The sequence below is a fragment of the Hordeum vulgare genome, chromosome 1H (assembly GCF_904849725.1).
Source record: "Hordeum vulgare subsp. vulgare chromosome 1H, MorexV3_pseudomolecules_assembly, whole genome shotgun sequence".
Lineage (NCBI taxonomy): Eukaryota > Viridiplantae > Streptophyta > Magnoliopsida > Poales > Poaceae > Hordeum > Hordeum vulgare.
The window spans coordinates 353,373,410-353,400,457 of NC_058518.1; the positions used below are offsets into that span (position 1 = coordinate 353,373,410).

At 48.0% G+C, this 27,048-nt stretch overlaps 2 protein-coding genes across 2 annotated transcripts; both read right to left on the reverse strand.

Annotated features, from left to right (window-relative positions):
- Positions 1-9,679: 9,679 nt before the first annotated feature.
- Positions 9,680-11,595, reverse strand: LOC123436040 (60S ribosomal export protein NMD3). The gene has a single exon (XM_045115608.1). It carries the CDS (start codon positions 11,497-11,499, stop codon positions 9,934-9,936), a length of 1,566 nt encoding a protein of 521 aa, XP_044971543.1. The 5' UTR covers positions 11,500-11,595; the 3' UTR covers positions 9,680-9,933.
- Positions 11,596-12,776: 1,181 nt separating this feature from the next.
- LOC123436056 (protein DGS1, mitochondrial) lies at positions 12,777-26,947 on the reverse strand. The gene is made up of 14 exons (XM_045115609.1): positions 26,643-26,947; positions 26,209-26,323; positions 25,890-26,093; positions 25,501-25,629; positions 25,241-25,408; positions 24,304-24,498; positions 23,679-23,779; positions 22,811-22,900; positions 14,197-14,269; positions 14,101-14,129; positions 13,858-13,981; positions 13,553-13,663; positions 13,301-13,401; positions 12,777-13,213 (listed from the first exon to the last, which is right to left on the reverse strand). The coding sequence occupies exons 1-14, from the start codon at positions 26,900-26,902 to the stop codon at positions 13,099-13,101; spliced, it is 1,815 nt and encodes a 604-aa protein (XP_044971544.1). The 5' UTR covers positions 26,903-26,947; the 3' UTR covers positions 12,777-13,098.
- Positions 26,948-27,048: the final 101 nt, after the last annotated feature.

The following is a 27,048-nucleotide window of genomic DNA, read 5'->3' on the forward strand; positions in this document are numbered from 1 at the left end:
CATCGGATCTCGCCAAACACACCGCAAAAGAAGATTACATCGGATAGATCTCCATGACGATCATGGCGAACTTTGTATTGAAGATCCAAGAGAGAGAAGAAGCCATCTAGCTACTAGCTATGGACCCGAAGGTCTATGGTGAACTACTCACGCATCATCGGAGAAGTCATGGTGTTGATGAAGATGCCCTCCGTATCCGAATCCCCCTCCCCTGCTGGCCTCTGCCTTGGTTCTCACGTCCCCCGCGTATCTTCTATTCCGGAAAAAAAATCTTTTCAGAAGTTTTATTCCGTTTGGACACCGTTTAAAATTCTCCTCTGGAAGGGGTCAAAAACACGGAAAAAACAGGAACTGGCACTTGGCACTGAGTTAATAAGTTAGTCCCGAAAAAGATATAAAAGGCATACGAAACATTCAAAGTTTGACAAGATAATAGCATGGAACCAAAAAAAATTATAGATACGTTGGAGATGTATGAGGCCACCGTGAGGAAACTTGAGGTTTGGTTCCCGTAGCTAGTTCCATCCGTCCTGTCTTGAGACTGAGATACGTGACTCTTATCAGGGTCGTCGACACGCCGGGCGGTCCTGCTAAATTTGTCTTACCTTAGCGATATATCTTGCGCATCGGAATTCCGCTGAAACATTGGGTCTCCTCAAAGTTGAGGTCTTCCTCTTAGGAATCCGACGAGATCACGAGTTTCGTGATAGAGGATTACTATGCGGCCTGTGGTAATTTGTAATGGACTAGTTGGAGCACCCTTGCAGGGTTTAATCTTTTGGAAAGCCGTGCCCGCGGTTATGTGGAAAATATGGATATTTTGTTAACATCCGGTTCTAGACAACTTAAGGTAATCCTAATAAAACTGCCAACTGAGTGCGTAACCGTGACTGTCTCTTTCGGAGATCATTCTCTGATTGAGAACACGGTGAGGTTATGTCTGACAAAAGTAGGTGTTCAGGATCACTTAGTGATCCATCTAGTGCTCGACCGACTTGCGTAGACCACTATATGTTTACTCTGATCATCGTAAGGTAGCCACCAAATAGCATTAGGTTGCTGCAAACCCATACACTTAACCTTCCTCACCCATTAACTCAGCTAGATTCGATACCAAGGTCATTCGATTGCTGAGTCCTCGTGGCTCACGGTTTACTACAAACACCCAGAGGTACAGGTAATCCTGATGCAGCCAACTGAAGTGGGAGTTCGATGAGGACTCTGGCAGGCTGTACGTGACTTACCCGGAGGACTAGAGGCCATGGTCGTGATCGTGGGGCCAGCATGCGGGATTTCATAGCTTTATCTGTTTTCATGTTTTCCGTAGCTGGACTAACCTATGCTCTGAATAATGTGTGTCTGTAGGCTATATGCTATATTCTTATCAGATGGCAAGTGTATGCCCTACTTGTTAGTCTTTCAGTTATGTAATGTTATGATTATCTCGCTTGTGAAACATTTAGATGCGCCCCTTTCCCTTTTGAGGCCTCGACCCCAAATAAGTAAAGGGTTGCATCTTAGTCGTTACAAGTTGGTAATCAGAGCCTTACGACCATAGGAGCCTTTGTGTGATCGAACTTGGCCGAGTCGAGTCTAGTAAAACTATTTGAGTCTTAGTTATATCGGAGAGTAGGTTTCTTTTTTCTCCTCTTCTATGCTCTGGTGAGGTTCACGACTTAGGAAATCTTAATTCTACCCCTCTTCCCGCTCAATTTTTTTTAGGATCACGCGGATATTTTGGAATCTATATGATGTCGATGTGAGGGAGTTCTGTCTTGGTGCCTCCTGTCTGACTTGATTTCTTCCGGGGAGTTGAGCTCGAGGGGATTCTTGAGCACATCACTATCATTCAGATCTCTTAGTATCTCAGGACGGAGGATGTTCGTAATTTCTTCAATACTAGTAGTGACGAGAGGAGTCTGGCTTCCCCAGTACTGGTGCATAGAGTTCCGGATGTATCGCCACACTTTGTATCATTGTGATCACGAGGGTGTGTGTTAGATGAAGTTCTGAGATTATGGTTATGTGTTGACGGATGTGATACACTGGACGGGTTAGTATAGGATTTGTGTGACATATTATTCCTTGTATCCGTGGACCAGATTACATGACCAGATATTTCGGGAATTCATAGGTGGGATATCAGGTAGTGACTTATAGGGCAATCTTCCTACAGATGCATGATGTGAGGTTGGGATTCGACATTCAGTGGGTACGTTTGTTCACGATCGTCTTACAGCGGTTCTCGTTGTGTCTTATGAGTCATTGTAGCTTGCTATGACTCGGGGATGCTTCATATGTCGTGTGGACTGCCTTGCACAGGATGGCTACTGTAAGCTCGAGCCCGTGCGATCATATACACGAAGATATCGGATGGAATCTTTCTCATACGTTTGTTCCGAGCAGTTCTGGCTCAGACTTGCTTTGCGAGTGGTCTTTAATCAGATGTTGTCGGCCGTCACTTTGAGGAAGCATTCTTACTATTTTGTTCGAATGCAATTGCTAAATATTCTTGTTCAAATATTTCTGCCTATTGATTCAACTTTTCCTTGAATGTTATTCTCTGGGGTAATGTGTTGTCCGTCTGCAGGATGGCTCCACCAACTCGCCTGAATCCGGGTCACGAGGGTGCTGACGCTTCGCCACCGCCTCCTTCGCCTCCTCCTCTGCTGTCGCTTCCTCCTGCAGAGGCATGGCAAGCGGTGATGGCTGCAACAAATGCTAACACCCAAATGTTAATTCAGCTGTTGCAAGAGAGGAACAATCAGCAACAGGGCAATTTCAACCATGGTGCTCATCAGTTTGCATCTCTGAATCAATTCCTAGTGAACCAGCCGAAGTCCTTCACGTCTTGTGATCATCCATTCGACACCGAGGACTGGATTCGGGACATGATTAAACACTTTGAGTGCAACAATGTCCGTCGAGAGAACTTCGTCAAGTTTGCAACATTTCAGCTCAAGGGGCAGGCAACAGATTGGTGGCAGCAGTTGAAGGAATCCAGGGGAGGCAGAATGATCAATTGGGACGATTTCTGCAAAGATTTCAGGTCTCACTATATCCCGTCTAGCTTTGTGGAAGAGATGCGTGAGAAGTTCAGACGCTTGAAGCAAGGAGGATCCTCTGTGCACAAGTACAACGCCGAGTTCCACGAGCTGGCTCGATATGCTTTGCAGGACATTCCAGATCAGAAGAGCAAGATCTATCAGTTCAGAGGTTGTCCGAGAGAGGACTTGCAGCTGGCCTTGCCTTGCACGATCCCGATGAGTTTGATAAGTTCTATAACTTGGCTCTCAGGGCTGAGGCAACTTTGCTCAGAGTCGAGAATTCAAGGAAGCATTTCAGGGATTCCAGCTCATCGCCCTCAACTCAGGTGGTCCAGAAGCAGCAGAAATATTGGGTGTCTCCTCCTCCTCCTCCTCGGCAGACTCAACAGTTCAAGCAATCAGGTGGTCGTGGTTCTTCCCATCCACCCAACCTAGCTTTCCAGCACAGGTTTTAGCAGTAGAAGCAAGGGAATCCTCAAGTGAAATTCCGTCCGCTGTTAGATGTTACTTGTCACAAGTGTGGGCAGAAGGGTCACTACTCCAACAAGTGCACCTCTCACAGCGTCTTCCGCCCCCTCCTCCAGGGAAGCCTCTAGGCAATGCTATGGTGAAGTTCAATCCCAGGTCTGCGAGAGTCAATATGGTGAATGCAGCTGAAGCAGATAACTCCTCAGACGTGATTATGGGTAATCTCCTGGTTAATGATATTCCTGCTAAGGTTTTATTTGATTCAGGTGCATCGCATACTTTTATGTCATTTCCCTTTGCATCTGGCAATAATTTTGCGACCGAGTTTTTGCCAAAAGCGTTGCAAGTTGTGTCTTTCGGAAGTCGTCTCAGTTCCAATATGGTGGTCTGGGAGGTCTTTGTCAAGATGGGTGACTATGCCTTTCTGGCTTCTCCTATTGTCCTTGGCAACTCTGATATTGATTTGATCCTTGGGATGGATTGGTTGGCTATGAACAAGGTGTCAATTGATTGTGAAGCTAAAGAAGTGAAGCTAACTCATCTTTCGGAGGACGTGATTATCTTCACGACGCGTGATGACACGGTCCGTCTGTTTTCCTTGAATGAGAAGGGTGAGATCTCTCCAATTTATCAAGTCCCAGTGGTCTGTGAGTATGAAGATGTTTTTCCGGAAGATCTGCCAGGAATGCCTCCGCATGGGGCATTTGAGTTTGTAATTGAGCTTTAACCGGGTACTGAACCAGTGTGCAAGCGGTCGTACAAACTGGGTCCAGAAGAGCTGAAGGAGCTAAAGAAACAACTTGATGAGCAAGAGTGTCTCGATCTGATCAGACCAAGCTCATCTCCTTAGGGTTGTGGAGTTCTTTTCGTCAAGAAGAAGGATGGCACGGACCGACTCTGTCTCGATTACCGTCCATTGAATAAGAAGACGATCAAAAACAAGTATCCACTTCCCAACATCAATGAGTTGTTTGAGCAATTGAAAGGGGCTAAGATCTTCTTGAATCTTGATTTGAGGATGGGTTATCATCAGATTCGCATTTGCGAAGAGGACATTCCCAAGACTGCTTTCAGGACAAGCTTTGGCTCATATGAGTACACGGTGATTTCTTTCGGTCAGATGATGAATTATATCTTCTCCCCAGTCAAGAATGAATTTATCTTGTTGTATCTTGATGACATTCTGGTCTTTTCAGAAACTGAGGAAGAGCATGAAGAAGATCTCAGGCTTGTGCTTGATAAGCTAAGAGAGCATAAGTTTTATGCAAAGTTGTCCAAATGTGAGTTATGGTTGAAGGAAGTTGTGTACCTTTGGCACATCATCTCTGCCGAGGGCATCAAAGTTGATCATCAAAGGTGCAAGCCATTGTTGAGTGGAAACCTCCGCAGAATGTGAAGCAGCTTCGAACCTTTCTCGGGCTTTCAAGCTATTGCAGAAGATTCGTTGAGAATTTCTCCAAGATTGCTAAGCCTCTCTCAAGTCTTCTTCAGAAGGGTGTGAAGTATGTCTGGTCTCCAGAGTGTTAGTTGGCCCTCGACACACTCAAAGAGAAGCTCACTTCTACTCCAGTCTTGATTCCTCCTAATGATTCCAAACCTTATCAAGTGTTCTGCGATGCCTCTCTTCAAGGTCTTGGTGCAGTTCTGTTGCAAGAGAAGAAAGTGGTAGCTTATACCTCGAGGCAGTTGAAGCCAAGTGAGAAGAATTACCCCACTCATGATCTTGAGTTGGCAGCAGTGGTATATGCTTTGATGACTTGGAGAGATATCTTGTTGGGCAGACGAGTTGAGGTCTACACCGATCACAAGAGTCTCAAATACATCTTCACCCAGCCTAACCTCAATCTTCGGCAAACTCATTGGGTGGAAATGCTCCAAGATTACAATCTGAGTGTTTACTACACTCCAAGTAAAGGTAATGTCATTACAGATGCTTTGAGCAGAAAGGCTTACTGCAACAGTCTCATTCTGAAGCCTCTCCAACGTGAGCTTTGTGATTCTTTTAGAAAGCTCAACCTTCAGTTAGTACCTTAGGGATTTCTTGCTAATCTCCAGATTTCTCCCACTTTGGAAGACCAAGTCCGGCAAGCTCAACTTCTTGATGCCATGGTGAAGAAAGTCAAGATTCGCTTGGCAAAGAGCATTCCCAAATATAAGTGCTTCGGTGTTGATGACAGAGATACCTTGTTCTTTGAGGATCGCCTTGTCGTTCCGAAAGGGGATCTCAGGAAGGTTATCATGGAAGAAGCTCATCATTCTCTTCTCTCGATACATCCAGGAAGTTCCAAGATGTATCCGGATTTGAAACAGATCTTCTGGTGGACTCGCATGAAGCGTGAAATTGCTCAGTTCGTAAATGAATGTGATGCCTGTCAAAGAGTGAAAGCAGAGCATCAACGCCCAGCAGGTCTTTTGCATCCCTTGCCCATTCCCGAGTGGAAATTCGACCATGTTGTGATGCATTTCGTCATCGGGTTTCTGAAGTCCAAGAAAGGTAATGATACCATCTTCGTAGTCATCAACAAGTTGAGCAAAGTCGCTTATTTCCTTCTAGTCAAGGAGTCTATCTCGGCAGCTCAGCTTGCAGAGCTGTATACGACAAGGATAGTCTCATTGCATGGTGTTCCAATGCTGATATCTTTGGATCGAGGAAGCATCTTTACTTCCAACTTCTGGGATTCATTTCAGTCTACGATGGGCACCAAGATTCGATTCAGTACAGCCTTCCATCCTCAGACTAGTGGGCAAGTTGAGAGAGTCAATCAGGTCCTCGAGGATATGCTAAGAGCCTGTGTGATTTCCTTTGGCATGAAGTGGGAAGACTGCCTACCTTTTGCTGAGTTTTCGTACAACAACAACTATCAGGCTAGCTCAGGCAAGGCTCCGTTCGAGATTCTTTATGGCAGGAAGTGTCGTACCCCGCTCAATTGGTCAGATACTAGTGAGCGTCAGATTCTTGGGAATGACATGATTGCTGAAGCAGAAGAAATGTACAGTGTCATTCAAGATAATCTCAAAGCAGCGCAGTCCCGTCAGAAGAGCTACTACGATAGCAAGCATCATGACATGGTTTTCCAGCTCGATGATTTCATCTATCTCAAAGTGTCTCCCATGAAGGGCACTCAACGCTTCGGTATCAAAGGAAAGCTTGCTCCTCGTTTTGTTGGGCCTTTCAGAATTGTTGGCAAGAGAGGCGATCTTGCTCCATTCCAACTTCTCAAATGTACATGATGTGTTTCATGTCTCTCAGCTCCGGAGATGCTTCAAAACTCCCGAGCGCACACTTGATCTTCAGGATATCGACCTCCAGCCGACCTATCCTACCGTGAGCACCCAGTTGCTGTTCTTGAAGTGACTGAGCGCAAGACCCGCAGTAAGTCAATCAAGTTTCTCAAAGTGGAATGGTCACATCACCCCGACAAAGAGGCCACTTAGGAGCGCGAGGATCACCTTCGTTCCGAATTTCCAGAGTTCTTCCAGTCCTAGATATCGGGTTGAGATCCTCTTGTAGTGTGGGAGAATTGTAATAGCCCAGTTGTTTCCCTTTCCTTTATTGTAATGCGTTTCCTTAATTGTGGAGAACTTGTTGTTCCATGTATGGAAGTTATAAGGAGGTTATCATTTCATGTTGCCATCATTCCATGTCATCATCTTGCATCATGGCATTCTTTTCATTCTTTGCACCCCTTACTTGTGTTGCTAGGTTTGGTCCATCATGGAAGTGCTAGTGTGCATATAAGTGTTTGGGTTGAGTGTGGAGTTTTTAAACCTTGCAAAACCCTCATCCCATTATTTATTTTAACTTGTGCTTTAAACCTTGCTTCAACCTGTTATAAAAATGTTAATACTTTAGAGGATTTAATTGTGAGTGTAGGAGTTGATCTCATTGTTGTTTTGGACTTTGGTTTAATGAGGGTTTTAAAACAAAACAACAACAAATTTCTGTTTTAGGTGTGAATTGTCTTGTCCTAAAAATCTGGTAATTATTTTTGTTAAATAGGGCATAATTCCCTCATGCCCTATCTATTTTTATTGTTTATCAAAACCCTTTTCCTTGCCTCTGTTTAGATTTTGGTGCAAACTATAATTCAAAAGAAAAAACCCTTTTCTTTCCTGCTAGTTTGCTGTGCATGAGAGAGCTGTGGGCTTGGCTCATGGCCTCGAGCCCAGGGAAACACCACGCGTCCTTCCATTTCCAGCGAGGTGCCGATGCCCCACACACTAGTGGCTCTCCTCCCCGCCACCTTTTCCCTTACGCGTGTCCCTCCTCCTCTGCTCGTGTGCGCACACGGGCGCCGAACGTCATTCCTCCCTCCTCCTGCTTTATAACCCGCCTTGGCGTCCATGCCTAGGGTTCCACCCTCGCGCCGCCACCCTCTCCTCCTTCTCCTCCATTTCTTCCCCCAGGTAAGCTCCTGTAGGTAGATCAGAGAGCAGCTCCGAGAGAGAGGAAGGTCGTCGTCATCTACACCTTGTCGCCGTCGTCCCCGACATCGGGGAGGATGTCCAAGAGCTCGTGGTTGTTCCCCGAGTTCCATTCTCGACGTTAGGAGCCCCGGGGAACCACCACGTCAACGGGCCCTTCCCCGTCTATGTGGCCGTCGTTTTGATCCACGCGGGCCACTCTGCTTCAACATCGGCTGCTTCTCCGACCTCTTCTTCCCCTGCGTTGATTCCGTTGACCTCCAGGGTGAGCATCGTCGGCTCCTTCCCCTCTCCCTTCTTCCGTAGGCTCACCATAGGATGCCCGTCGTGCTGCTGTCGCCGCCGTAGCAGATAGATGTCGCGCCGCCAGGCTGCCGTTAAGGGCTCCCTCTCGTAGTTCCAAGCGCGGGAATGGAACCCCTAGAGATCCCGCGTCCCACGTCGTGGCTTGCCGTGTCGAATAGATCGCCGGAGTGTCACCGGAGACGTCCCCTGTTTCGGTCGCCTGACTTGCAGTTAGAGCAGAGGGGTCTGCTCAAAAGAGCAACACCCCCCTCTCTGTTAAGCACCAAATCGATAGCGCAGTGGTGTGTGCGTTTGGGTGACGACCAGCAGGTCGTGGTTTCGACTCCCTCACCCCCCCTTTTCCTTTTTTTGTTTTAATTGCTGCCAGGGTTTTTCTTGATGTTTTTCTCTGCTGTTTGCACTAGGGTTTTATTGCTTGTGTGTGTTGAGAGTGTAGGTGTGTGGAGTGTATGTGTGCATGTGTATATGCACATCTACACTTGTGCAAGTAGACATATTTATACATATGTGTATATATACATATGGTGTGGTGTGTGTATCTACTATGTGTGTGTGCGTGTGAGTAGATTCTTGTATGTGAAGTGCATGTGTAGATGTAGGTGTGTTTGTGTGTGTGAGAGAGAGACCACATATACATGTGCATGTGTATCTACTATGTGTGTGTGCTCATGTGTGTGTGTGTGTGGATGAACACATCTCCCCATGTAAGTTTATCCTTGTTTGTGATGCTATGCCATGCCTAGGTAGTTTAATGGGTGCCTAGTCCTTTTCTAGCAGGTGTCCAAAAGTGGACATGCCAAATATGGTAACTTCCATATATGCCAATAAGTAACTTCAACTTATCCATACACTAGGTGCAACACACAAGTAATGCAACTACATACGCTGCATCATTCGGAATCAGTTCACTGTCTGTTTTGGCACAAAGAAATGAGATTGAAGAGTATACTGAAGGAAGAAAAAAACAATTACTACCAACAGTAGCCATGTGCAACTATAATTGTACACAGAAACAGCAATACTTCCTCTTATGTGGTGCATTCCTGTTTTCAACATCTCCATTAACGAATTATACTACAAACAGTTCTGCCATTCTCTTGTGAAAAGAAAACAAGGCAAACATACATTTTATGGTATAACCCTCTTACTAAGTTATTTAAGCCTGAAAGGGAACAGGTCCGCATATTTCATGAATAACTTCTAAACTGAAATGGCAATAGCTCATTCAGCTGCACTCATAGACACAATTGGGACAGGGCAAGAGGGGAAAAACTCTCATGTGACCATTCTAGAAAAGAACATTCAGCCCTGAGAGACATCGAATAATCAGTAATCACACAGCAATATGCACAGGTTTCAAGAATTAAATCTTGCATCTACTCCATGATGTTGCGACCGACAAAACAATGACAGCTGAACAGCATACCAAAATATATGACATGATAGGAAATGTATTTAACTTAAGACATGATTGTTACACCAAGATACGAGATATGGTTTTAAACAATGGCAACATCAACAAACAGAGAAATCCAAAACTTAGACCTTTTAAGCAATACCTTAGACGTTCATAGCTTATAACAGTAAAGAAGAACAAAACTTATATGAATTAAACAGATGCAGTCAGACCTATGATCTGCGATGGGCATGAGCAGTCATGACCAATGGCCTAGGTAGACATGCTCACTCATTCCACCATACCAGCATCTGCACCATCTTCCTCCTCTTCCTCCTCATCATCACCAAGGGTTAGGTCCTCAATCAACTCCTCAATTGGCACAGTAGGGAGATCATCACCAACCGTGGATGCCATTTCTGACCTGTAGTCCTCGTTCTTGTACAGATTTATCGCAAGCCTTAGATCTGGATCGAGCTCCAAATCATCAAGGAATTTTTTATACTCATCTTCCCTCCTATCTTCCTCACCCTTGGCCTTGTTCCCAAGGTCTTCCTCAACAGGCAGCCTCTTCAGCTTCCATCTGCGTGTGCGTCGCCTCTTCTCATAGCTCTTCTTGACAAGAATCACTTCAGGCAAATTCTGGCGTAATAAAGCCTTGTCCATATCATCATCATTCATGTTGGCACCGTAGAGATCATACCCAAGGGCAAGGTCCCCAGGGTTCAGACGGTGCCCAAGATGAGTTCGTACTGTAAACACAGTATCATTTTTCCCAAAATCAGACATCCGGGCAACCTGCGCATATGCCAGCTGGTACCGAGATCCATCAATGGTGATCTCAGGTGACTCTGGCTCAATATCAAGCACCATGTACTGCACGAGCTGCTTGCTAGTCAGAGCGGCCTTGAAGTTGTACACCCTGTACTTCTTCTCCTCCAGATGGTGCACACGCAGAGTGAGGGGGTCAAGCAGCGCAATGGCATTGGTGACCTTGGTGCAGAGGACGAGCGGGCCTAGCCCACCAAGATCACGGGACGCCTTGGGGCTGAGGGCAATCAGGTCCTCACGGCATATGGGGCAGATCTCGACCGAGAAAGTGTACTTGTAGTTATAGATAAAACTCTTTGTGTCATGTGAGACGAGCTGCTTGGCTGTGTTGGTCTGGATGGGAGCGACCGTACCAAGGAAGTCGACGAGGCGGGCGGCGTGCGAGCGCGAGCCGAAGAAGAAGTCGAGGCCGCCGGGCGCGGAGGCGACGCGGATGGCGAGCGCGGCCTGGCCATGCTTGATGAGGAGCTGCTCGAGGTAGAGGAAGGTGCGGCGGTGCGGGACGTGCTGGCGGAGCTGGACGACGGCGACCCACTGGTCGGGGTTGGCCTGGGCGCGGGCGCACGAGTCGCAGAGGCGGTCGTGGACGACGAACTCGACGGGGTGGGTCTGCTCGAGGACGATGCCGTTGAGGACCTCGCGGCGGAGGCGCAGCTTGAGGCGGAGGCGCTTGGAGTGGGGCTCGGAGAAGACGAACTCGGCGCCCGAGAGCGAGACCCGGAGGCGGGCGAGCGGGTGCTTGAGGCGGCGCAGGAGGATCTGCAGGAGCTCGGGGGACTCCGGGCCGGCGCGGAGCCAGGAGCGCGGCGGCTGGAGGTAGGAGAAGCAGTCGGGGCAGTAGACGACGGCGGCGTTGCGCGGGACGCCCTCGGTGATGTCGACGCGCGCCCGGAGGCAGCGGGCGCACATGTTGGCCGGGTTGGGCTGCATGGAGACGCCGCACATGCAGCAGAGCACCGTGCCCGCCGTCTGCGTCGGCACGAACATGCCGCTCCCGGCGGCCGGCGGTGCTGACCCCGGCATCATCCTGCGCGGGGTGGGTTGAATCGGATCGGCGGGGGCGGGGGGGGGGGGGGGGGGGGGGCTCGATCGAATGGAGATATTTCGCTAGGGTTTTGTAGCCTTTGTAGGTGGGGAGGGGAGGGGAAGGGAGAAGAGGCGGCGGCGCCGCTTTGGTCGCGGTGACGAAGGCGATTACGTTGTCCAACACCGCGTGGGCTTTTGGACCAACCAGCTGGGCTGCCGCCCTGTTGGGCTGAATGGCCATTTGTGTTTTTTTTTTCTTTTTGCGCAAAAAAGGAAATAATAAAAAATATTCACGTATGTGCAAGTTAAAATATGCTAGACTAAAAAAACTTAAATGTGCATATGATAAAATGACATCATGTATCTAAAATTTATTAATTTCTCATTATGTATCTTAATCATTTTGTTCAGCTCTGTATTTTTAAAAACGCTCATTGTCAATTTGGAAAATGGCATCGCTTATTGGAAGAATGTTGGTGCCATATTTAAAACAAATCATTGGGTATTTTGTCACTTGCTTCCACCTCTTTTACTCAAACTACAAATCTTACTCCCTCTATAAACTAATATAAGAGCGTTTAGATTACTAAAGTAGTGTTCTAAATGCTCTTATATTAATTTACGGAGGGAGTACTGGATAATTGCCCTGCATTGTAATTTACATGTTTATATTAATATGATAATTTAAATAAATGTTTATAAAATCCTCATGTGATTTACCTACCTAAATAAAAATCACATCTTTAGCAAGAACTTTATGGCTTAACAAAGAAAGCATCATTTTATTAAAAGTGGAATAGTTAAGACGGTTTTCAAGGAAAACCAATGGAAAAGCAAATATAGAAGAAACAATAAAAACAAGAAGAGAAAGGGGATGTACTCTTTTCTTTTGAAGTAGTAGCATACTTAGACGAAGCACTCTGCCTTGAAGGAAAAAAGAACACTACTCTTTTCTTTTGAAGTAGTATAAGAGATAGAGAGGAAACCATGTCTTTTCTAAGCAGTGGAGATGGAGAAGAAACCATGTTGCAGTTCTTATCATGTCATGACCATGCTTTTGAGAAATCAGTTCAAGAGATAAAGAACCGTAGACTGCACATATTGATTGTGTTTCTAGAATGTGTGGTACACTACTGACTCGTCGATGTTAGCTTGCAGGTGATGGAATACCAAAAGTACCCCTACTCTTTCGTAAAAAAGGAATGCCCTTCATCCTGGGAATCGTGTCGTTTAGACACGAGAAATAAACAACACCAACGGTAAATGCTCAAAAAAAATACGTCAACTGCGCAACAAACACTAACGAGTGTACTCATACAAGACATGTTTACAGATTATATTCCAGTTTAAATGTGGATGTAGCAGAAATGCCACAAGTCCACTGCTAGCAGCAACACACGGACTGCGATACATGAAATTCAGGAACCCCACCCATGCCGTAGGTTTGCGCCTCGCAGAGACCCGTTGTACAGAGCAAAAAGACTCAGAAATCCGAAGCATTCACATCAAAAGACTATCCTCAAAAAAAAACAAAGTGGATTGCATGTCGCCGTATGATTTCAGGGGTGAACCATCTCAAAAATGAATCACAGCTGAAGTTCATGACAGCGATGGACGTAGGCAGGCGTAATTCCACTTCAGCCCTTTGAGAACATCCAGCTTGTCCGCCACTCCAACATTAGGCTTTGCTAGATTAAACATGTCATCTCTCAAGCTGCAATGCAAAACGATTTGGTTTGGTCCACAGGCCATCCACAATAATCAAGTAGAGAGGCCAGAAAGAGAGTTTTAGCCGACTGACCTCGACCACTCGCCCGTTTCCTTCGCATGCACCTCAACGGCCTTGTATAATCTGTCAAGGGTGTACAGAGTCAATCCGAATTTGCAGCTCGCCTCCTCGTCCTGTAAAGCAGGAAATTAAGGGAATCAATCACTAGTTGAAAGTTCCTGACAAACAAGCACATCTCATCTCATCAACAAAACATCACTTTCATCTCAGTTTGTTCATCTTCAAACTTCTGCCCCGGACTAAACATAGAGTAGATGATATTACCATTTCATTAATCATGCATTTCTTAAACTCCTTGAGTCTTCGCTCTACATCTATGAGCAGCTGCCACCGCTGATGACGTGCAATCCTTCCTCTTCCCTCTGCACCTTGGTCCTATATTATTATGACAGTAAATGTTAGACATTTAAACTGCAATCCTTTTAACTTTTCACACACATGTTCATGGTACGAATAAAAATATATTAGAAAGCAACATATCAAGATCTCGGGGACCTATAACTAGTAGCGCTAGATACCTCAGATATACTGTAATCAAGAAGATAATGAACAGAAATCTATATACATACATGCAATGCCCATGCTCGCACTAAAAACAACAGGAGAAGCAGAAGACCAAATGCAGGCAGAGCTGCAAGAATAGCAAAGTTTATCTCATTTGCCTTGAGAATCTGATCCAGTTCCAGCATTGCCCTGTACAAGACCAACTCAATCATCTCTGGTGCAAATATAAAATATGTAAATACCAAAAAATACACATTTAATCATTATGCATGTAACCAACATTATCAGATATAATAGTACAAACTTACTCCTGAAGATCCAGTTTTAGCTTCTGAACCTGAAATTTCCAAGATGGGTGAGAAAAATGCAAGTTAACTTGAGATGCACAAGAAAAGAAAAGAAACCTGAATAAGCATGGCACGTGCTAATTCTCCACTGAACAAATTCTGAATTGGATGCATAGATTCCTTCTCGTATCTGCAATAATGTACACAAATAAACAGGATCAATGTACACAAATAAACAGGATCAATGTAGTCCCTTTTCACACATCACTCAGATGGTTCATCTATACCTACTAATAAAGCAGCTAATGTTTCTGCCCCTAGGTCATTATCGATAAGAAAGTTTTGTTGCCTTCGTTAAAACGTTCGGTCTTGTTTCGTCCGTCCGTCACCAGCATTAAAGGCGCGACCCTAGCCCAACTAAGCAGCGACCACAGCCCAACAAAAACAGCCCAGAGGAGATTTATGGCCGGGGCAAAAATATTTGCAGGTGCTGAGAGTTGAACTCACGACCTCTCCATCGACAAGATGTTTGTGCTACGTACCAACTGAGATAGCTGCGTTCTTTGTTTAGAAAGGAAGATTTTTTTTCACTATTAAATAGTCCCACCTCGGCCCCTTACATCCAATCATCCTAATTTATATAGGCCTTTAAGTTCCCTGGGTATAAGGAAGGCAACTTGAAAATCAATAAGTGAAGGCTTAAAAACTGAGTTCTGGATGTCTAGAAAGGAAAAGAATTTCAGCCGATCCTGCAGAGAAAAATACAAGGAAGGAAACAATTTGAGCAGTCGAAACCTGCCTCGACGTCATAGAGAAATAAGAAAGCTAATTTGGAAAGGAAATAGAGACAGGGAAATAAAGAAGGGGCAGTTCATGTGTCATGCGTCATGCCTCAACGTGACACAGAAACAAGGAATTAAATTCATTGTGACAAAGCAATAAGGAAGATGCATGCTGGGCATAATATTGGGAGCGCCCTTGTGAGGGGGGGGGGGGGGGGGGGGTTAACATGTGGGTACCTCTAATTAAAATGGAATCATCGGGAGCTTTAATTCTCAAAAATACTGTACGCTGCCTATCGATTAAAGCTCTTCCGACGTTCAGGATGCCGCTGAAAATCAACTGAGGTGCCTCAAGGCTCTACGACCGCGGGGACAACGTCGACGCTCTACATGTATATTCGAAAGCCATCTACTTCATGACGTACGAGGACTACCGGAGATGGCTCCTAGGCGCTATGCCTCCCGATATATGTGTATCCCCTCAACTCGTGATGTCCGTTGTGACGATATAAAGCGCGGCCAGACCATCGTTTGCCGTGTTGACCCAAAGGATCAATCACCGAGCATTAGCCACGTGGAGTACATCCGCTCCCATGTATTCAAGAACAGAGTTACTCCAGTAGGCAATGACCACGATCCTTAAATTGACTAGAAACGCAGGAAACCTACAGTCTAAGATGACACTCGCCTACACCTATTTCGGCCTGGAGGTGAGGTGTTCGGTTTGATTGTTTGCTTGTGCATTTAACTCATACCAATTGAGACTCTCTCATTGTCCATTCAGTAATTTTAAGGGGTTAGCTAGCTACTAGCTTGCATCAAACAGATCAGCCCCACTTGATTAACAGTAAAAATATGTGACTTTTTTGTATCCATGGGTTCTTTACTCTGGAAGTTTTTAGTCGTCAGATTTGATTGACTATAGTGTTGTTTGTTAACATAGTTTTCATTTTTACCTTCAGTGTTACCGAAAAATTGTACATGCACAAGATGCTATGGTTAACCGGCTTCATGTCTATCATCTTAAGAGTAGTAATAATGGGATCATATTTATGTAGGGGCGATGTAGTCATGTGAGTAACTATGAGCCAGACCAAAATAACATGAATCAAACTGATGAAATTCAGTTGTAACCTTTCCTTTCCAACCGTGTTTTTTTTCGACAAAGGGTCGACTTTATTGACTTAAAATGAAGCATCTAGAAGATATAGAACACAATGAGGACACACCCGGGCTTTGCATAACTAAGATGCACACAATCAATCCTTTTTTTATTACTTCATGGTATGTAATTAAGGGTATGCTACATACAATAGAATCGTATAGCTGTCAATATTTTCCTTTTCTAAAGTAGTAGGGATGTCAAGTTGTTATGACCGGTACAACGTACCAACGAAGGAGGCCCAATGGGCAGGGTTAATTACGGGCTTAGCCCAAGTTATCTTACCTATCTTAGAGTCCAAGTTATATTAGAGTCCAAGTTATCTAGGGTTTAGTGGAGGCTGTCCTCCTATATAAACACATGTACCCCTTCGATATTAAGCAGACAATAAACAGTATATTCTGTTGTCGTCTCCCTCAGGAGACGAGAGCCCCAAACCCTAGCTGCCTCTCTCTCTCTCTCTCACGCCGCGACGGCGCCCAACCGCCGGCGACGGCGTCCCCAACCTCGCAGCCCGCACTTCCACCCCTACAACCTACGTCCGAGACCTAGTAGAACCCTAGCCTCTACCAATTTGGTATCAGGTAGCTTGGGTTCGATGAGTTTGTCGGACCTTCCCACCACCACCGCCGCCGCCACCACCGCCTTCCCCGCCACCTCGCAGCAGCCGCCGCCGCCGCACCACTCGCCGCCGCCGGCCACCTCAGGTTCGGCCGCCTCCGGTCCCGCGGCCCTGCCGGCCGAACCCGCCCCCGTCCTCTCCCCGGCGGAGATGTCCTCGGCGATCCACGACCTCAACCTGGCGGTCTCGAACCTCCGGACTTTCCTCCAGGCTCCGTACGCAACCCCGCCACCACCGCCTCCGCCGGCGGCGCCCTTCGCGCCACCGCCCCCGGCCACTGTCGCGCCCCAGGGCCTGCCGATCACCCAGGTCCGGTGGCCGCCGTCGCCGTCCCCGCTACCGACGTGGATTGACACGCCGACCTACACGACGGCGCCACTACAGCCGCCGGTGTTGCAGCCACCCGCCCCCACCTTCGGGGGGTTCGGCGGGTACACTGATCCGTACGCCGGGAGCTCCGTGGTGCCGCAGCACTCTCCTTCGGCCGCACTGGGTCGTCACGAGGGCACCTACGCGGCCTCGCCACACGTGCAGCAGCCACCCCGCTTCACCAAGCTGGAGTTCGCCACCTATGACGGCACCGTCGACCCCCTGAACTGGCTCAATTAGTGCGACCAGTTTTTCAGGGGGCAGCGGACCATGGCATCCGACCGCACGTGGATCGCCTCCTACCACCTCCGTGGCGCCGCCCAGACTTGGTACTACGCCCTCGAGCAGGACGAGGGCGGGATGCCTTCGTGGGAGCTCTTTCGCGACCTGTGTCTCCTCCGGTTCGGCCCCCCATACGTGGGAGCCGCTTGGCCGAGCTCGGTCGCCTTCCCTTCACCACCTCGGGGCAGGACTTCGCCGACCGCTTCCAGACGTTGGCCTGCCATGCGCCTGACGTCACGGCCCGCCAACGCGCCGAGCTCTTCGTCGGCGGCCTTCCCGACCACATCCGCATCGACGTCGAGATGCGCGACCCCCAGGACATGCGGACGGCCATGTATTACGCACGCGCGTACGAGCAGCGCGCCAACGCCCTGCAGCAGGCGTTCCCGGGCCGCGACACGCGTCCCCCGACCCGCCCCGCCTCGGCGGCCGCCACCCCGACACGCCCCGCCCTGCCGGCCGCTACTGCGGCTGCCCCCGCGCCGACACGCACCTTCAGGCGCTTGACGTCGGCCGAGCAGCTTGAGCGGGCCGCAAGGGCCTGTGCTTCAACTGCGACGAGCCGTATGCGTCGGGTCATACGTGCGCCCGCCTGTTCTACTTGGAGACCGTCGACGACGCGGAGGTGGAGGCCCTCACCGCGGAGCTCGACGCCACCACACTCTCCGAGGCCGGCGTCACGACCTACGGGCCGGTCGACGCGACCGCCTTCGTCGTCTCCCTTCATGCCATGGCTGGCCATCAAGACGGCAAAGACGATGCTGCTTCCGGTGACAATCAACGGGGAGCGTCTCACCGCGCTCGTGGACACGGGTTCGACGCACAACTTCCTGTCCGAGGACGCCATGCGCCGCCTCGCACTCCAACCGGCGGGCTCGGAGAAGTTCAGCGTCACCGTCGCCAACGGGGACCGCCTTGCTTGCCAGGGGGTGGCGCGGCAGGTTCCCGTCCTCATCGGCGACGAGCCGTTCTCCATCGACTGCGTCGGCATCGACCTGGGTTGCTACGACTTCATCCTAGGCATCGACTTCTTGTCCACTCTTGGCCCCATCCTTTGGGACCTCGATGTGTTGTCCCTCATCTTCTGGCGCGAGGGCGGCCGTCGCGTTCAGTGGACAGGCATCGGCGGCTCCGGCGCCGTGACTCCACAGCTCCAGTTGATGGCGGCCGCGCTGGACGAGGCGCATCCCCTCCTGGCCGACCTCCTGCAGCAGCACAGCGACATCTTCGACGAGCCACAGGGCCTCCCTCCCGCGCGGCCCTGTGACCACCGCATCCACCTGCTGCCGGACACGGCACCTGTAGCCGTGCGTCCGTACCGGTACCCTCAGCTGCAGAAAGACAAGCTCGAGCGTCAGGTGGCGGTCATGCTCGCGCAGGGCATCATCCGGATTTCGACATCGCCGTTCTCCGCCCCGGTGCTCCTTGTGCGCAAGCCCAACGGCACATGGCGCTTCTGCATCGACTACCGCGCCCTCAACGCCCTGACGTCCAAGGACAAGTTCCCCATCCCCGTCGTGGATGAGCTCTTGGACGAGCTACACGGAGCGCGCTTCTTCACCAAGCTCGACCTTCGCTCGGGCTACCATCAGGTGCGCATGCACCCTGACGACATCGAGAAGACGGCGTTCCGCACTCACCATGGCCACTTCGAGTTCCTGGTGATGCCGTTCGGCCTCTCCAACGCGCCGGCGACCTTCCAGGCCCTGATGAACGACGTGCTCAGCCCATACTTGCGCCGCTTTGTGCTTGTTTTCTTTGATGACATTCTCATCTACAGTGCATCTTGGGCGGAGCACCTACAACACGTGGCCATCATCTTCAACGAGCTTCGAGCGCATCGTCTTCACCTCAAGCGCTCGAAGTGCTCGTTCGGCACGACCTCCGTCGCGTACCTGGGGCACGTCATCTCGGCGGACGGGGTAGCGATGGACGCGGACAAGGTCGCCGCCGTCGCCGCGTGGCCTATCCCGCGGTCACCGCGGGCGCTCCGCGGCTTCTTGGGCCTCGCCGGCTACTACCGGAAGTACATCCGGGACTTCGGCCTCATCGCCGCGCCACTGACGCTTCTCCTTCGACGCGACGCCTTCTCCTGGGACGAGGAGGCGACTACGGCATTCGAGGCTCTCCAGCGGGCGCTCACGACGGGACCCGTCCTCCAGATGTCGGACTTTGATATGCCGTTCATGGTGGACTGCGACGCCTCTGGCATCGGCTTCGGCACCGTCCTCCACCAGGGCGAGGGACCGCTCGCCTTCTTCAGCCGCCCCTTCGAAGCTCGCCATCACAAGCTCGCGGCCTACGAGCGCGAGCTTATTGGGCTGGTTCAGGCGGTGCGCCACTGGCGGCCTTATCTTTGGGGCCGGTCATTCCGTGTGCGCACGGACCACTACAGCCTCAAGTTCTTGCTAGACCAGCGCCTCTCCACAGTTCCGCAACACCAGTGGATCAGCAAGCTCTTTGGCTTTGACTTCACCGTTGAGTACCGCCCCGTCCGTCTCAATACGGTCGCCGACGCCTTGTCCCGCCGCGACACTGAGGATGTCGCGGACGACGTCGCCATGGCTGGCACTATCATGTGCATTCGCTCCGGGCCATCTTTCGCCTTCATCGACGACATTCGCCGGGCAACTTCGACGGTCGTGGACGCCCAGGGCCTGCGCCAGCGCCTTGACGCCGGCGAGCTGGACGCGCCCTGGCGCTTGGACGAGGGGCTGCTCCTACATGGCCGCCGCATCTTCGTGCCCGACCATGGCGACCTGCGCCACCAGGTCCTGACCTTGGCGCACTCTGGAGGGCACGAGGGCGTGCAGAAGACTCTCCATCGTCTCCGTGCTGATTTTTACATCCCCGGTGATGGCGTGATGGTCCGCGACTGGGTGCGGTCGTGCGTGACGTGCCAGCGGAACAAGACGGAGACACTACGACCCGCGGGTCTACTGCAGCCGCTGGACGTACCCTCCCAGGTGTGGGCGGATATTTCCATGGACTTCATCGAGGGCCTTCCCAAGGTGGGCGGCAAGTCCGTCATCCTCACGGTGGTTGACCGCTTCTCCAAGTACGCGCACTTCATCGCCCTGGGTCATCCATATACAGCCGCCTCCGTGGCGCGGGCCTTCTTCGACGGCATCGTCCGCCTCCACGGTTTTCCGTCGTCCATCGTCAGCGATCGTGATCCCGTGTTCACGGGACATGTCTGGCGGGATCTCTTTCGACTGGCGGGCGTGAAGCTCCGCATGAGCACGGCGTTCCACCCTCAACCCTCAGACAGACGGCCAATCCGAGGTGGTCAACAAGGCGATCGCCATGTGCCTGCGTTGTGTTACTAGTGATCGTCCACGAGCTTGGGTGGACTGGTTGGCGTGGGCGGAGTACTGCTACAACACCTCCTATCACTCTGCCCTGCGCACCACGCCTTTCGAGGTGGTCTACGGGCGCCCACCTCCGGCGATGCTCCCTTACGAGCCTGGGACGGCTCGGTTCGAGACGGCGGGCGACTTACTCCGCACCCGCGACGACATTCTGGCTGAGGCACGCCAGCGTCTTCTCCAAGCACAGCAGCTGGCTCAGAAGTACTACGATGCTCATCATCGTGAGGCGGAGTTCTCGGTGGGCGATTGGGTGTGGCTGCGCCTCCTCCACAGGACCATGCAGTCTCTGGACCCACGCTCCAAGCGCAAATTGGGACCTCGCTACGCCGGTCCCTTTCGTGTGCTGGAGCGTGTCGGCACACTCGCATACCGCTTGGAGCTGCCAACTGGTTCTCGCCTCCACGACGTCTTCCATGTCGGCTTACTGAAGGCCTACCGCGGGGACCCTCCTGCAGCGACGCCGGCCCTTCCTCCTACTTCGGATGGCCGCCTCCTTCCAGCTTCCGCACAGGTGGCGAAGGTGCTGCAGGCGCAGCAGCGTCGCGGCGTCTGGCATGTCTTGGTACAGTGGACCGGCCTGCCAGAGGAGGAAGCGACTTGGGAGAAGCTCGATGATTTCCGCCAGCAGTTTCCAGATGTTCAGCTCGAGGACGAGCTGTTTGAGAAGGCGGGGAGAGATGTTATGACCGGTACAACGTACCAACGGAGGAGGCCCAATGGGCAGGGTTAATTACGGGCTTAGCCCAAGTTATCTTACCTATCTTAGAGTCCAAGTTATATTAGAGTCCAAGTTAGAGTCCAAGTTATCTAGGGTTTAGTGGAGGCTGTCCTCCTATATAAACACATGTACCCCTTCGATATTAAGCAGACAATAAACAGTATATTCTGTTGTCGTCTCCCTCAGGAGACGAGAGCCCCAAACCCTAGCCGCCTCTCTCCTCTCTCTCACGCCGCGACGGCGTCCCCAACCTCGCAGCCCGCACTTCCACCCCTACAACCTACGTCCAAGACCTGGTAGAACCCTAGCCTCTACCACAAGTGTTATTTTATTGTTGGTGTTCCAATTTTGAAGGAACTGCCAAGACAGCTTTGAAGGAAACAAACACCATAAAGAATTGATCCGTTGGGGGATGAGCCAAAACAAGTAAACTTAGGGACACGCTAGCTATATATGCAGAATATGTAAATTAGATATCGAGAATCCAAGATATATAAGCAACATGCCTACAGTATCTGTAAAGCATGTGACTCTCTGGATGCAATTGAATGTTGTGTTAACAAGTTGGATAGGTGGAGTGATTAAGAATTTAAGAGTAAATGTTGGCATGATTAATTGTATTTGCATTAAAAAAAACGCTTCTTAAGAATCATGCTATACAGACTGATCCCTAGCTTCCTGAAGTTTGTTTCTATCACCCACAGCAGAAATTCAAGTTCGATTGGGATTCTCAAAAATAGGTACTCCCTCCGATCCATAATCCATTAATAGGTACTAAATCAACGACAATTAATATGGATCGGAGGGAGTGCTGAACTTTTAAATGCAAATGTAAATAAGCATTAAATAAAAATCCACTGAGTGAAATTATTTGTTGCTATGCACTTCAAATTTCTTTGAACAACGAATATCATTCTTGACAAATACCAAGGCCATGCATCTTGAATTTTGACGTCAAAATTTAATCAAATTCTTCTCAAACATCTAACTTCCAAATGTAATTATTATTTCATCATCTTATAAACTTCTACTGACACACGAAGTACAGATCTAAGCCATTCTGGGTCAATCATTCAAGTGGCAAATACAATTGGATGGCAACAAAAGAAACACCTAGGTGAAGCCTTATCGCTTAGATTTTTCATATAATCCATATAACTTAAACTAGTGCAGATGGCTTGCTTACGCCCCTATAAAATGCTTTTTTTTGTCAGCCCCAGTGTCAACACTATTTTAGTTGCACAAGGGAACTGAAAAGCGATTGAAGGTGTCTTTATAAGGCAGAACAGGAAGGTGGAAATGTAGTATTGCTTCAGTGAGCAACAGGAAATCATAATATTCAAGTGACTATTGAACTTGCAATAATTGGCTCAAACGAGATGAACGCACAACGGTATGAATAATTAAAAGTTCAAACAGTCTTACCTTTTCATGACAATCTCCAGCAACTCCTGCAATGATGCATCTTGTGCCAGTTTTTCCTTTGAAGTTTGCTCACAAAAGGTAATTAACATCCTGTAACCAGCATGTTTAAATAATGCACAATGTGATTTATGGTACTCTATTGCATTTCAGAACATAAAACGCGACGCTTAAGTTCTACATATTCAAGAAAATGAGAACAGATAGATTTTTCACTGGGATAATTACGCCGCTCCAAAATGAAAGCAATATTACCGATTATAGCAGAAGGAAAATACATACGGAACAGCATTTAGGTGTTGGGATGAACAACGTTCTGTTTATATTACTACTTTCTCTGTTTACAAATGTAGGGAGTACATAGATTGGTTAAGGCAAGGCTTTGACCAACAATTACTCCAATGTGCAATTTATGTGACATAAAATTAATGTCGGTAGATTCAAAATCAAATGCACTTGCTTATGATTGTGAATTGTGGTTCTGCATCACATAACCACATATTAATGGAGTAATTATCAGTTGTCATAACCAATTGAATACGTTTTACATTTTAAAATGGAGTGAGTAATAGAATGGGGAAAATAGATTATAGATGAGAGAGGACTTCCGATTAGGAAATAGTAATCATAGACTTATTTCTTCTTGTTTGTTCTTATGAGTAACAACATGCAGCATTTTATAGGCCAACTAAACTTGTCCCCTATACTCATTCTTTGTCTAGCAAACCAATCTAACTCAAACTCAATTTGTCAATCCGCACCCAGTATCTCATCTCCTCAAAGCCATGCTGTAAAAGCTCTACTCTACTTCAAGAAAGAACCATGAGTATAATAATTCAAAATATTAGAGAATGGCAGCATTGGGAACAACCTGTGCAATGATTCTTCGGTTAGTTGGACCTCTTCCCTTTCCATTACACGTTTATCTGTTCGCTTGAATGTCTCGAATAGCTCATCTCTAATGGAAATGACCTGCGATTGTCAAAACATAAAAGGCAGTCATGATGTGAGCGCAATAACTCAAACTGATTTCCAAATTTATAGAAATGTGGACCAGCTTGTAGCAATGCTTCCTAAACTTCAATGATTTCACATAAAAATTGAACGAACAGTATTTCGAACGACACCGATGAAGGTGCATATTGACAAGCTTTGTGACTTATATATGAATATATGCTCATCTACTAAAGCATGTTCATCTTAACATATACAAATGCTCCAGTAAGGAAAACATGAGATTTGCTCCAGTAAGGAAAACACTATAGCCAGTAATGCACAAGGCAGCATGCTTCCCTTTTCAGTTATATCTTATATGTGATAAAAAAAACTAAGGCTTCTTCAGGACCTCACAGGATATCTTACATAAGTAAATGTACAACCAAAATCAACCTGAAAAGCCTCTGCCTTCATTAAATAGCTTGGTTTACCTTCAGTTAACTTACACTAGAATGTCGTATAAAACAAATAATAGAAGATATATAAAGAAAGCATCTTACTGGTCTCTCAACATGTTCATCCCAAAATCCAGCAACCGATTCCTTAGCATCTTGAATCCAGTTGTCCATGTCAGAACTTCCCATCAAGCTACTATGGCGCAAAAGCCATAGGGAACATGCAGACAGGCCAATTGCTCCACACGTGTAGGGTAACCAGTATATGGTCATATTTCTTGGCTTTTTATGACTTGAAAGCTATTGGCAAACAAAAACACGCTTCAGATAAATAATGCAACAATAAGCAGCATGTATTTTACAATTTCCGTGGAGTGCCATACAAGCTACACATTATCGCTGTGTTATCCACGGATTAATTCTGATACCTCATGTTTGACATTTTCAATTCTGTCATTGGTACTATACTGGAATTGGTAGAGCTGTAATCCTACTACTAATTTATAATAAGAAAGCATGTGTGACTGGCATATAGATATAGATAAGTAAGCACAAACAGGTAAATATAAAATACTGAAATTGAAACTTTAACACCCCTCCAACAACTCAGGTAACAGAAATCAAGAACCTGATTTTTATGTCATAGAGGACGAAAGACATGAAGGGTGGCAAACTGGCAACAATCCCCATGACTGAAGGAAGCTTTTATATAGTATGTTTCAGTGAATGGGATTTCCAAAATTCACCTGCCTGTTTACCTACTTCTTATTTATATATGCTAGTTATCTATTTCCTAATGATGGTTTCCATCCACTAGAGATGGAACCCATAAAGAAAGGTGTGTGTATCCTGATTTCTTTTAAGACGGACAGAAAAGAAAGGTTCATTCACATCTCTAGTCTCATATCACCTCTGAAGGAGCCTTCACTGCCAAGTTATCCCCTCAAACGTGTTAACCCTGTATTGGTCTAACCATTGTGCTATGAGGCTGAGAAGTCAAGATGATCTCACATGTGTCATCGTTGAAATGAGAGTTACTTACCTGAGAGGAAACAAAACTATCTAACTTCTGGAGGTTTTGATAGATCAGACTAATAGCATCTGTTGCTAAGGCCTCACTCCATTGTGGACTTTCAACATCAACCTCTGGCAATCTTTCAAAGATAAGTTGAGACGAGTTTCCGTCATTAGTGAATGGTAGAGTTTGCCCCTGAAGATGTATTTTAACTAATTAAACTACAGAGCATCAAAGAGGCAAAACATGTTACAAAACCGAACATATGGACAACAGACATTGCATACCTCGCTAGCATTTGTAAGAGATACCTCCAATTTGGGGAAGACGGTGTTCAAAATAACAAATAGTGTATGTAGGGATTTATCTGAACTTTCAGTTAATCCTTCTCTGCATCTATCAACTTCAGAGTAAACCTATAGAAGAAGCAAGTCAGAGTTTAGGCTCATGTAAAGGACAAGTCATGTAGCACAAAGCAAAATTATTCAAATAAAGATAACATTGAAATTTGACTACAGCAATACAGCAGTTTCTTTCTCTTTTTTTTTGGACGAGAGCAGGAGCAAGGTTGATCACGAAAATGCTATTCAACTGTTTTACTCTAATTCACATCAGCACAAACTGGAACATAGCATCGTTGCTACTTTTTCACGATAAACACATTAGAGTAGCAAACCTCAGCCAGAAAAGCAGCCAATCGATGTTGCATATTCGTCAGGACAGCAAGTTTTACTGAGACAATATCAGATGCAGAGCCTAAAAGGTACTCGGATGGACTTCCATTGCTTCTGAGTCTAGTTAGTGTTTGACATGTTGCTTCCAGGAAGGCCCTTGGACCTCTTTCAAAGATCATAAAGTACATTTTATGTGAGTTTGTTCCCTGAAAAAATCCCACAAACAAAAGTAGGTAAGTAGCAAAATAATATGATGCACTTCTCTACATACATACTAAAAAGGCAAAAAAAATACTTCAAAGTTATCAGTTGACTTAATACCTCAGCTTTGGACTTCCAATAAAGTAAGCTCTTCTGAATGCTATGCAAATCAGACAAAGTATGCTGCACGATATCTTCTAAGATGGCAAAAGCTTTGGGCATCTCACCAGAAACCCTGTTAATAACATATACTCAATAGCATTCCAGGTGATTCTTCAGAGACAAGGAACACCAGACAGATAGCTAGATGATCAGATCTATGATGGGTTAGCTCAAGAAGTGGTGGGTCCTATATTTGGGTCGAGTGACCAATTCCTGAACACGTTTCTACAAGTTCATCACAGGGCATCTCGTAACCTGTAGCACTAAATCTGCACAAATCTAGTTTGTTCTGTCCGCAGTCAACGAGAGCACAAAGCACAGCACTACTCCGGCAAAAGCCTGCCCGGCATGGGAATCAAAGGCGCCGCGCTGATTCGAGCAGAGGTTCTCACCGGGCGGAGCTGCCGGCGTCATCGTAGATGGGGAGTGGGAGAGAAGGGCGGCGGCGGCGGCGGCGGCGTCTGCGGACCACCAAGAGGCGGCGGAGGAGCTCGGAGGCGGCGGCTAGGAGGAGGGAGTTTGGTAGCGTAGGGAGGCGGGCGATGAGGGAGTTCCATATTCGAGCGGGCTGTGCCGGAGCGGCGGCGACAGCGAGGTCAGCGGTCTCGGGCCGATCGCCTGCGTTAGGGCTCCGCGGCGGTGAGGTCGCCATAAGGATCGGGAAGATGTCCTGTTTGAAACTTTAGTCGGGTTCTGGGATGGGTTTGGAGTTGGACATATGGAAGCGCTTCGGATGAAGCACAGTACCGATGGGGGCCATGGGCCCGATGGTGCCCGTGGGCCGGGCCAGGCCTGGGC

Bases quoted from the DNA above. Each gene is read 5' to 3' on its own strand.
- LOC123436040 (XM_045115608.1), bottom strand. From the start codon at position 11,499: ATGATGCCGGGGTCAGCACCGCCGGCCGCCGGGAGCGGCATGTTCGTG.
- LOC123436056 (XM_045115609.1), bottom strand. From the start codon at position 26,902: ATGGCGACCTCACCGCCGCGGAGCCCTAACGCAGGCGATCGGCCCGAG. The intron at 26,324-26,642 runs GTGAGAACCTCT...TGTTATTAACAG, and splicing joins GACGCCGGCAGCTCCGCCCG to GGTTTCTGGTGAGATGCCCA. The intron at 24,499-25,240 runs GTAAGTAACTCT...GTTTGCCAATAG, and splicing joins ATAGTTTTGTTTCCTCTCAG to CTTTCAAGTCATAAAAAGCC.